Source organism: Lygodium microphyllum, chromosome 25 (assembly GCF_053477565.2).
Source record: "Lygodium microphyllum isolate KBCC chromosome 25, Lygodium_microphyllum_v1.1.10, whole genome shotgun sequence".
Taxonomy (NCBI): domain Eukaryota; kingdom Viridiplantae; phylum Streptophyta; class Polypodiopsida; order Schizaeales; family Lygodiaceae; genus Lygodium; species Lygodium microphyllum.
The window spans coordinates 65030518-65043423 of NC_141159.1; the positions used below are offsets into that span (position 1 = coordinate 65030518).

The window sequence follows — 12906 nt, forward strand, 5'->3', positions numbered from 1 at the left end:
GGAAACTTTTGCCAAAACTCATTGCTTGCATAGCTTCTACAATTGAACTCAACTTATCTTTCAAAATATTTCTCCAAATCCATATTGATGAAAAGAAAAATTATTATAAAGAGAGAGTGCATGGTCTATAGAGACATTGAGGTTAACGCTTACATAATTCATCCTTCTCGCGTGCATAAAAGCATGTTGTTGAGGACAAATTATTCTACACAACACAAATCAAATTATCTTTGCCATGAATTAAGGTGGTAATAGGTTGCCAACATTTTGAAGATGCCCAATGAAAGCTCTTGATATTTCTACATCATCCTTCAAAATGTTTCCATCACCATCATACTCCTTAGCTAACTTTGTGCTAGCATTAGTGCACTACATTGCATTGCTCACCAAGTTGATGGCTTAGTTGCTTGTCTCTTTCTAGACACTCTTCACTTGCATGTAGAAACTTTTCCTTTGTCCTAAATGAGGAGGTGAAGCTAAATAGTGGAGAACCCCCATATCTTGGCCTTCCTACTCCTCGCTACGTACACAATACAAGCACATGATAAAAGGATGTGATGTTTGATAACATCATTAGGTGAAATCAAATATCACCCACAAAGCCCCATAATTGAGGAGATTCTATCCAATCTAGCAACTCTCCAAGAGTCACCAAATTTGTTTATTGTGCCACATAGTTCAACTTCAAAGATTTCCCAAATGTAATAGCAAGATAAATCAACCCGTTGGATACTTCCAAATCATGCCAACTCTCCCTTTCTCACAGAATCATGCATCCTCCCCTATGCAATCGGTCATCATCCGACACGCTCATGTTTCAACCGCCAAGAACAATATTGTCATCCTCTTTGATCCTTCCATTTAGATATTCCCAAATTATTGCCCTACTTATACATGAATTAGGGCCATACAAGAAGACAATTGTGATCCATTTGCCTCATGCCACTACAATATTAGCAATAGCACTCATGTTCCCTCTACACCAAACTCCAAAATGTCATGTACCAACAACATAGTACCTCTACTCCCCTAGTAGCAATAATCTCCAAACATTTTGTATCCCTTTTGCACTTTCTTTTGAGCTAAGCTTGACTTATTAGAGAGCCACAATGTCCAGCTTCTTCCTCTTAATCATGGAATAAGCAAACATATTTTCTAGATGGCCTACCACCCAAGACCCTTTACTTTCAAAATTATCAAGGTGAGCTAATACATGATGCAATCTTTATTTGCAGATAAAAGCCTGCTCATTGTTGCCATCATCCTCATCACAAAGTAGTTTGTGCAACAAGAGGTTTATGTGCCAACTTTTTAAGTGAGTTTTTTTCTTCTTACATCCTCAATGGTCTTAGATAGACGATTCTCCTTCTTTATGGAGTCTCTTGGTCTTTTTATTTCTCTAGCCCCTTGATGATGCGTAGACTTTCCCTTTGGATCCTCCTTTCTAGCTTAGTTAGCCTCCTTTTCCTTAACTTTACTAGACTCAATGAGCTCGATCTCATCCCTTCTCTTAGGTAGAGTGATTGGTGGCTATCTCTTCTCTTTCTGTCTTTTCTCCTTGTGTTGAGGATCTAGTCAGGTTGCTTGTTGTCCTTTGCTTCATCTCTACACAATTGGTCTTTAGCATAGTGCCCTGCTTTGCAAATGAAGCATGTATCAAGAAACGCAAAAAATCTAACATCACCCAAAAGCTCGATCCCACTGGGGTCAAAAAGCTCAAGGATCTCAAATATCTCTTTCCTTCTATCCTAAAGGATGCACACCTTTCTTTTATCCTTAAGTGCACCATCTTTTGCAACCATGGCAAGGATGTATAGGGTCTTGCCTAGTGCTTCAACCAATACATTAGCCTCACCATCCAACTATACATGAAGACCAAGAAAGCTAATGCATACTAGGCATTTTGACTAAAGCACTTCCTTGGGTTGAAGTCAACACACCAAAAGAATAGGTCAAGTTACCCTTGAAATTGACAGTCAAACCCGATAGCACAAAATTTGTTCTAATCCAGAGGAAACCAAAACCAAGAACCCTTTCCCAACATGGTGAAACTATGATACGGTAGCCTTGGAGCAAAATGTGAGCTGAAACCATTGTGAGAACCTTAGGGGGTTCATTGTATATAAACCCTTACTATCACGTGCATTCAAGGGCTAATTTAAATGCCCTTATCTATACATTTGTTAGTAAATAAATCACACCCCTTATCTATCATGTGCATTCAAGGCCTAATTTAAATGTCCTTATCTATATATTTGTCCATAAATAAATCACACCCTTTTCCTATTCAACCTATGAATTTTTATGACCTTTCTATATGTAAAAAAAGGTCTAAAATAGGGATTTTAAAATCCATTCTTTTCAACTCACTTAATAGACTTACATATTTATGAGTGACCCCCTAAGGGGATAACTCGGCCTCCAAGGTTGATCTCCCCATGAAATACATGTCAAGGCCAAAAAAGGAGCATCCTATATAGGTTTGGCAAATGAAAGAGAAAATGACACTAAAGCATGGAGAACTTTCTTGCTAACCTCCATTACTATTGAAGGCCTTTTGGTCTCATGCATCTTCTTCTCCATCTCCTCCATATCCTCACCAACAAGACATAGTGCCAACATAATCCATGACCATAGTCTCATCTAATTTCTATTACTTCATGCTTATCCTCTAAGCATAACCTTCATCATTGGTCATCCTTTTCCCCCCTACATGCATACAAGATGGCACACCACCACATGTTAGAAGGAAGACCTTCAAAACCCCTACTAATGACAATAGATTGCTTTAATGGGCATGCCACATAGTCAAATGTGAGATCAAAATTTCTTCTCACTTGTCTTCTCATCTTAGAGCAACATGAATGTGCCTTCACATCAATGCTCGATGTCTGACTGTTCATCTAAGGAATCGTTCAAGTGTATATAATCATAAAACCATCTAGAAAATTACACATGAAAAAAAATTTGAGCATCGTCAAACATCACCACACAAATCGAGGGAGCAACCTTGAGATTTCACCTTGAAAAGCATGTGAAGACATCCCCCACTTTCCCCTTTCTTGCTAGAAGCTCCCCTCACCTTCCTCTGATTTGCCAATTTGCCACTTCCATTAACATACCACCTTGTGTGAAGAGACTTAACATGCTTCCCCTTTTATCCATCCCAATCTTATCGAGAGGCAATTCCTACATTGGGCTTAGTGGAGATAAGATTAGGCCAAAAAAAGTCCAAATAAAATCTGAGTTTCACATTCTTTGTTGTAGGTGTTTTTCAAAGTAAATGAGGAATTTTCAAAATTCATCATGCCACCATGTCATCACAATTATAATGCTTGAAAAAGTGTGCCAAATGAGACCTCAACTACAACAATAGTAGTTACACCTCTAATCTATGCAACAAGGGCCCAAGTTGGCTACACTTATATAGATTAAATTTATATATAACTTGGCCAACATTGTAGAATGCATGTGTAACACATTTACTTTGAACACAAATTGACATTTCATTTAAACTATAACCTTCAAATACCCCAAACAAAGAGTTAAGGAGAAGGATCAGACCCAAAGCATTTTAATCCTAGTTACCTCCCTCAAGTTTAGTTTCCCTAGCTTATCAACCATACTATTTGACCACTTTTATCAAGTTCATTTCCCCGACTTACTAGCTATTCGATAGTACCAAGAGACTTTGGATTTTCTCTCTCCTAACTCATTACTATTTTAGCATTCTCAAAAGCTTATTCCTAGCTTTCCAAATGTTCTATATATGGTAAATTCTAACTATTTGAAACCCATGATTATTGAGAGCCAATTCCAAGCATGCAAGCCTTGAAGGTCACTTGTTAGTGCCAACAAACAAATTCTAGGTGTCCCAAAATATCTTAGATATGTCTCTCGCTATGCATCCATTCCAAACAATACACAACAATTTCACACTTGTAGTTCCCATCACTGATTCTTGTGCTCTTAAGCTTGTCATATGACAAAAAGGCACCCATGGTTACCAAATTAAGAAATGGTTTCCATTATAGGCCGAAGTACATGTATTGCAAGGGTAAAATAGCCCCAAATCATGTATGCCTTTCAAGTATCGAAAAACATGATTAAATGCTTGACAATGCCATAAGCCTAGGCTATGCATATATATGTTGAACTAGGATACATCATATTGAATGTCTAGCCATGTATTACACAAGCAGATGAAGCATCTAATTGTATGCTAATAAAGAGAAGCATCAAAAGGATCACCAGTATCCTCAAGAGAGACAATTGCCTAACTCAACTGGAATATAGACAAGTTTGCAATTCTCATATTGAAAACATTGCCATAACAATCTAATGTACTTGGACTACCTCAAAACGACACCCCCCTCAATAGCATCAAATTGAATACCAAGATAGTAGTGCAAGTGGCCAAGATTTGTCATAGCAAATGCTTGTTATAAATCAACCTTAAACACTAAAAGATTCTACTCATCACCCTCAGTCAAGAGCATATCATCAACATAAAGATCAAAATGAGAAGATCATGCCCCTCTTATCTAATGTAAAGGGTGCCTTAGGTTATTATGAAAACCTCAGCCAATCAAGTAAGAATGGATCTTCTTGTACCATGCTTGTGCTGCCTACTTCAGCCCATATAAAGCTTTTCGAAAATCACAAACTTTCTTTTCCATATCCTCATGTGCAAACCTTAGTGGTTGGCTAACATAGACTTCCTCATTCAAGTCACCATGTAAGAAAGCAATCTTAATGTTATGCTAATGTATGTTCCAAACCATGATATGCAAACAAAGCAATGATTGCACAAATAGTTGTCATATGCGATGTGGGTACCAAGGTCTCCTAGTAATCAATTCTCTAAGCATCACTCTTTGCCTCAAGTCTAGCCTTGTAGATCAATGCTAGTGTGTATAAGATTAAAGATCCACTTAATGTCAATGCAAAGTTTCCTATAGGCAAATCACATAGCTCCCAAGTATGTTTTCATTCATGCCTTGCGACTCTAATCCCATAGCATCCAACCAATGTGTATCCTCCAAACAATCCTAAACATAGAGAGGCTCTTCACCATATGCAGTGGCCAATAAAACACAATTTGAGAAGTTTCATGATGTTAAATAGGAAGTTGCTCTAATACGTCCAAGAAGAGGAGTAGTGTGTCTACTATCCTCCTGTAAGGTATCCTAGTTGGTATCATTCAACTTATGATCAAGGAAAGGCATCCCACACAACTCATTCTAATTACGTGCCACCTTTGCACATACTGAACACATAAATACAACTAAGAATACTGCTTACATTTGTCTAAAAATGGACAAGGGAGCTATTGCCCCAATATGTATGTATAAAAAGTTTGGCTAAAAACCAAAATGAGGTAAGAAAGAGCTTACAACCGATAGTAATGGCAATGTAGATGTTGTTTGAGCATCAATGTCAATGTAGATGGTGAGAGAGCTTTACAATCGATGTGAATGTTGATGTACATGTTTAGGCATTTACATGCGAAAATGTTGGGACAACAAGCCAAAATGCTTCAAAATCGAAGTCAAATCAAACGATTTGGATTTGGACCCGAATCCCTAGATTTTACATGTGAATGTAGGAAAAATTAATCGATTTGTAAAAATTTGATCAAGATCCATGCAATGGAAGGTAAATCTAGGAAAAGCTCCAATTTTGTTGATGAAAATTTCAATAAATTTCTAGAAATTGGGTGGGACAATGGAAAACACTTGAATCTTTAGGCATTGGGTAGTAGCAAAAAATGATAAAGATTGGTAAGGCCAACCAAATTTCACACAAATTTCTAAGAGCCGTTGGGCAAAGTTTTGTATGTGGCTCCTCTCTTAAAATCCTTAAGGGGAGAGGGGAGCTTGCATTCTTGAGGTTAGAAAGGTTGAATCCCTAGAAGTGTTGGACATTCATGATAAGAGGGGGGCCTTGATTTTGTGTGTTAAGTGCGATTCCCTAATTTGGATGTTGAGCAACCAAAATAATGAAGGGTTGGCCTCTTATGTAGGATGGATTTCTTCTTAGACATGAAATTTCATGTTCTTAGGATTTGTGAAAATTTCTTGATCATTTTTGTGCCTTTCGCACTTGCATGCATCCAATGTATTTTTGTGCCTTTCGCACTTGCATGCATCCAATGTAGGTGTTGCGAAGCTTATTCTTGAAGTAGTAGTAAAGAGGTTTCCCAATCAATGTTGATTATTGACAATGCTCAACACTCTTTATTAGTAATGGCTAAAGCTATGTCTCTTAGGATCAAACGGATTATTGCTTGATTAGTTCACAAGAATCAATCGGTTTTGTTCAAGGGAGAAATATAAATGATGCAATTTAGAATAGTGTTTGGGATAGATTATGCTATGGCTACCAAGGAAGATTTCTTGATCATTTTTGTGCCTTTCGCACTTGCATGCATTCAATGTAGGTGTTGCGAAGCTTATTCTTGAAGTAGTAAATCTCAACTAGAGGTGAGTCAAAAGCCCACATCTGAAAAAGAGGTTCTTTACTTGGACTCTAAACCTTTTTTCACCTTCTACCACTTCACAACCTTTAGAACTAGTACCTAAGCATTAATAAACTCCAACACAAAATCAAACTCCTTGCATTTGGTATAGCTAAATAGTCATTGGATCTAGCTTACATAGCCTTCATAGATCACAAAAAGCCTTGTTTACTCGATAAAGAATATTTAAAAGAATTTAGGACCATGGTGTCTCACATGGTTGACACATACTCAAGTTCTAAATTGACTATGCCCTCTCCGCTCTATTTGAAGAACACAATAAAGCAATAGCAAGCTCAAAGTTGGGTGTAATGGGCTCACGGAAAGTTAACTCCTTGCCATGAGACAAAGCAATACACTTTTTGACTACAAAACAAAATTATTCGGGCAGGATAATTTCTTCATAGTTTTCATTCCAAGTTTGAAAGATACAGTCCTTCCAATAGTCTACACCTTTTTCAAGAATTCCATTGAGATCAAAGTTGGACATATGGTTTTATTATGCTCCCCCCAAAAGAAACAACTCAATTAGAGAATCCACTGTGTGATGATGCTTGAATTCCAACTTAGTAGTGGAAAGCAAAAGATAATATTAAGACAAACAATCAAATTCCATGCATCGAACTCTTTCCTAATCCTTTCCAACACCCATCTAGTTTTCTCTGTCTCTCCAACCTCTATGACAAAAAGAAAACCCAAATATTTGAAATTTCTACCTCTGCACTACCCTTTCCAACCAAGATTTAGCAAGTCATTTTGTATACTCGCCAATGTAGGTTTTTGGCCAATAATTCTAAATACTACTATTCCATACACTTCCAAAATATCTAAGACCTTGCTTGTTATGCCTACTCAACTTTCAAGGTCCCAATGAATGACATACCTCTATATTTAACACCCTCAAGTCACCTCTATCTACAAGATTTTCCATTACACAAAATGGAGAGGTGGCTACTGTGGATAGCAAGTGTAAGGAGCAACTTTGTCTAACCCTTGTTTATATTTCAAAAGGTAGTAGTAAAGTTTCATTTTAGGACATTCGCACCTAGGAATTCTATGAATTCAAAGGTAAAGAAAGGCTCATGATTCACTCATCAAATACCAACTTGAACATGTTCTTTCCTACGAGGGATTACTCAAATCAAAATCTCACTCCATATGTAGCTAAAGAAGTATTTTTTGACCCATAATCTTAGCCCAATTCATTATCTGGTAACATTTAGAACATTATTCAACAAAGTCCTCCCTTCAATGAATCCATACTGAATGTTTAAATCACCTTTGTAAGATGGGTAAGAGCCGTCATACAAGTACTTAAGTAATATCATTTACTTTGAGAGTGCTCCATCAAATATTTAGGAAGAAAGGTGAGATGGCTCAACACTGTAGGTCATAACATACTCTCACAAAGCATTAGGCTTTATTAGATGAAAGGGATGAACGAGCTTCACACTATGGCATATGTATTATTATTACAATGGACAAAACCATGTATCTTAAGGATTGGGTGATTGTAACCTCGTGAACAAGGGGGAGAATGTCGTAAAACTATGATTAAATACCATGTCATTTGCATGCGTACGTACACAGGTTGTATACACGTTGCAAATCCTACATTTATTAAAAATCTCGAATTAAAATTGTTGATGGCGGAGTAAAGTGTGTGTTATATGTCCATCTTAAGGTTCCCTTTTGGAAATAACAACATCATTACTGGTCTAAATCCAAAATTCCAACACGATCAGAATACACCTAATCTCTTTCATCTTTTGTTCAAGCCTAGAGTTAGGCACCTAATCTCCTTCATGCAAAACCAAATGGTGAAGATCCATCCTTGTTGTCCAACACCAACATGTCATGCTAGGAAGTATGCAGACTCTGTATTCCTCTATTCAATCAAAGCATACATGTTCACATACTAGTTAAGATGATTGATATCAGACAGAATTACCACCCAATCTGTTCGAGTAGCTTAGTCAATGCATCAGACGGCAAAGGAACAAAGAGACAATCCTGACCATCAAGGCCCCGTCTGGAACGAACAAGCTCATGATCTTTGAACTCTGTCAGATGAGAACGTAATGTCAGCTCGCTGCTCACCAAGAACCGCTCTCTACAATGGGTGTACAGCTTGTGCACAGAGAGCCCTGTCAAATCAGAATGACTTGTCAAAGCAAACTGCATCTATACTTCAGGCAACAAAACCACCACAAGTGCTCCCTTCGCAATCAGCCTACATCAAGCGCATCATTCGGATTTATTACACCAATAGATGATTCCACATTCATAATGATTACTTGGACAATATCATTCTTAGGCTAAAATGTCCAGGATTAGCCTCCCCACGGAATAAATATATATGAACAGCCTCAGTATTTGCCCTGTTCAGTTTGGTCCGTTAGCCAACCACTTTTTAGAACTCTGCTGGTACAAGGATGATATAAGGCACCAACAGTGTATGATTGACCTAGAAATTTTGGACTTAAACTTAATAAAGTGACCAAACAACTGGTGGAAATTATTGTGACAATGATTGTGTTTGAAAATGGTACCTTGTGTTCTTGAAGACCTGGGTACATTATTTTCTCTCTCCCTTAAAGAGAAAATCAAGACTTCCTCATCTAGAGAGAAAGTCAAGGTGATCTTTAAGGAGTGCAGATTCCTTAACCCCCATTGTATCCTCCTTTGGAAAATCATTCCATTGACCTAGACGGTTCTAGTTCTAAGAGGCTTTTTCCTAACATTAAGAATCCTTTCAAGTACTATTTCAAGGATATCTTGTGTGAGCATTACAATTTGGTTCTCATCAAGTACATGTTTTGGGTTTGCACCATAGGATCTGAGTGGGCTAACATCAAATACATCGTAAATTATGAACTATCAAGTATAAACATCGCTAGGTTTATGAGTGAGGGTCCTTCATAAAAGTTACAAAAATAACTACCTCGAGCACCAATGAAGTGGAAATTTCCCTCCATCACAATCCTACCAATGCTCTACACCCAGCTTTAACTTTCCCGGTAAGTTGGCTCTTTGGTGCCAATGGAAACATTGAATGTCATAGAAACAAGGATACATCCTTGGCCCAAGAAGTTGGGTAACACACGCAAAGATAACAAAGGAAGTCCCCAATCATGTCCCCTTGAAGGGCACCTAACAAGGGATGTTTTTGTTTTTTGGATATAAAATTTTCCAAGACTCCTTTTCAAGAAGTAGAATGTTGTTTATCTTTGCTTCTTTAACTTTTCACACACACACACACCAAAAATGTACCCACGTCTCAAACTCATGTATCAAATCAGCCCACACACTTCTTTTGTGGAATGAACATGGACATATGTGTGTACAAGCAAACACACCCGTGGTCTATGATGATGCAATGGTTCATAGCAAATACACAATGTACACAAGCATGCACAAACATGCGCGTGCGCACATACACACACACGCACAAAGAAGTTAAATTTTTGCTATTTAAGAGTGCACATAATACATGGTGCATGCACCTGCAGTCACCCATCCATCCACATCACTGACCACATGGCATGCACACGTCATCTACAAGAGCTCTTTATAGATATATATGTGACTGAAGAAAAGAGTATACTGTCAATCCATCATATCAATCTGTGCGCGAGCCGAGCTGAGAGTGCAAATGCGGAGACTAGAGAGCAGTAGAGAATGAGAGAGTGAGCACAACACAATGGGTATTCGGTACAATGACTAGTGTACCACATTTTAGCTTTTGAATATATATAAAATACAAAATGTCAAGGTGCGTTCACACAATAAAAGGCAGGGTGACCCTTCACACCTGAACACAATAAAAGGCACGGTGACCCTTTATTCCCAACAACCTCCCACCTGAAGGCAATGTGCCTAAAGGTAGAGGAAAGAATAAGCTAAGTCTATGTATGTACAAAGCTGAAAGACACATATACTATCCAACCCCCATCATCTGAAGGCAATGAGCAAACCACTCGGCTAGGAGACCTTTCATGAGAAAGTCTGTAGGATTATCATCTGTATGTACCTTGACAAGCTCAATGCCTTTACTATCAAGTACATCCCTGATGAAGTGATACTTCACCTGAATGTGCTTTGTCTTTGCATGAAAGACGGGATTCCGTGCTAGTATGATAACACTTTGACTGTCATAGTGGCGGATAGGAACCTCTCAAATCCCAAGCTCTCTCACCAAACGTGAAAGCCATAAAGCCTCTTTGCATGTCCCTGTGACAGCCACGTATTTTGCCTCTATAGTAGACAGTGCAAGTGCAGCACACTTTTGCAACCTAGATATCCAAGAGATTGCTCCTCCTGTGAACATAAACACATATCCTAAAGTAGAGTTCCTGCAGTCAGGATGGCCAGCATAGTCTACATCCATAAAACCAACAACAGATGACTTATGCTTACCAAAGCAGATACACAAATCTTTTGTGCCCTTAGGGTATCTCATGATACCCTTCACTGCTTTCCAATGCTTTTTACCAAGATATGCCATGTATCTGCTAACTACTCCCACCGCAAATGCAATATCACGACGTGTAGCAACCATAGCATACATCAAGCTACCAACAGCTAAAGCATAAGGTATATTGGCCATTTCAACCTTACCATCATCTGATGTAGGGCTTTCATCTGCACTAGGTTTCACATATGGAGGCAATGGTACACTAAGAGCTTTTCCCCCCGCCATATTGAAACGTTGCAGAACTTTGGCAATATACTCCTGTTGTGACAGATAAAGAAGACCCTTTGATCTGTCTCTACGTATACACATGCCAAGAATGTGATTTGCCTCACTGAGATCTTTCATATTAAAGCTATTGTGTAGACTCTGCTTGAAGGAGTCCAAGGCATGAACATCCTTGATTGCAATTAGCATGTCATCCACATAGAATACCAAGAGAATAAGGCTGTCATATGTTGCCTTCTTGGTATATAAGCAGTGATCAACTTGAGAACGATGAAATCCCTCAGATTGCATGAATGTATCAAATTTGTGATACCATTCATGTTGTGTCTGCTTCAGCTCATATAAACTTTTGTTGAGTTTACATACCATGTGCTTTTTTCCCTTTGCAACAAAACCATGAGGCTGCTGCATATAGATTTCCTCATGCAAATCACCATGTAAAAAGACGGTTTTTACATCCATCTGTATAAGTTTCATATCCTCAGATGCAACCAAGTTCGCAAAGTAGTCATTTTGACTACAAGAGAAAAGATTTCATCAAAATCAATTCCATGTTCTTGCTTGTACCCTTTAGCAAACAAGCGTGCCTTGTACTTGGGAAAAGAACCAGAAGTGACTTTCATTTTGTAAAACCATTTGCAAGGTAGCACTTTTTGTCGTTTTGACAAAAGTATCAAATCCCAAATGCCATTCTTCATGAGAGATTCCATCTCTAATAGCATTGCTTTTTGCCATTTCTTACTATCTTATCTGTCCATTGCTTCCTGCAAGCATGACGGTTCACCACAATTTGTTAACATGACATAATCAGCCACATAGTTTACTCCAAGAAAAAATCTACCTAGCTGTTTTTGCACTCTGATCGACCTAAGGACCCGTGGTCAATATTTGCTGGCTGTTCAGCCTATAAATCTGCATTAACAGCTTGCTGTTCTGCGCGTACAGCTTGCTGTATAACTGGTTCAAGTTGTTTCAGGTACACATGTTCTTGCTGAAATTGTGGGACATCATGGGCAAGATCTTGCTGATCATTTACAGCATCATTCCCTGCATTTCCAAAGACATTTTCAGCAGGTATTTCCTGCTGTCTAACGAGCATTCTTTGCTGTCCTATTGGTACATCTTCACCGAATACAACCCTTCTGACTTCCTTTGTTCTTTCGGGCTGTTTGTGCATGCGATCTTCCCAAAAGATGAAATGATTGCTACGTACTGCTTTTCTTTTCTTGTGATCCCATAATCTATACCCCATCTCACCTCACCTTCATCACCATATCCTAGAAAAATACATTTACAGGGCTTTGGCTCAAGTTTGTTGCGTTCTTCCTTGTGAATGTGCACAAATGCCTCGCAGAGCCAAACACTTTCAAGTGTGCATACGAAGGTGGCTTGCCCGACCACGCTTCTTGGGGAACTCCCTCCTTCCCCCCCAAAGACCTGTTTGGTGACCGATTAATCAAGTGTACAACTGTCATAACAACCTCTGCCCAAAGACCATGGGATAAAGCAACATGTGACAGCATTGTACGGATCTTATCTTGAATGGTCGGATTCATACGCTCTGCAACACCATTTTGGGGCGGATTATGAGGAGCAGTAAGCTCCCTCTTAATCCCTTTGCTGTCACAAAAGTCTTGAAAGGCTTTGGATACATATTCCCCACCATTGACAGAGCGAAGGCATT

General features: G+C 38.6%; 1 protein-coding gene across 3 annotated transcripts in view; it reads right to left on the bottom strand.

The window, feature by feature from the left end:
• Positions 1–8002: 8002 nt before the first annotated feature.
• ORC2 (origin recognition complex second largest subunit 2) overlaps positions 8003–12906 on the bottom strand; it is a 59646-nt gene continuing 54742 nt past the window's right edge. Inside the window, exons 7-8 of one of the 3 annotated variants that reach the window (XR_015688714.1) lie at positions 8314–8667; positions 8008–8272 (exon numbers count right to left, since the gene is read on the bottom strand). Coding sequence is in view for 2 of the 3 variants with exons in the window: in XM_087667157.1 (XP_087523283.1) it covers positions 8468–8667 (200 nt within the window). In the remaining variant the exon portion in view is untranslated. Of the gene's footprint in view, positions 8668–12906 lie in introns of all 3 variants that reach the window. The other 2 variants (XM_087667158.1, XM_087667157.1) reach the window with 2 other exon arrangements.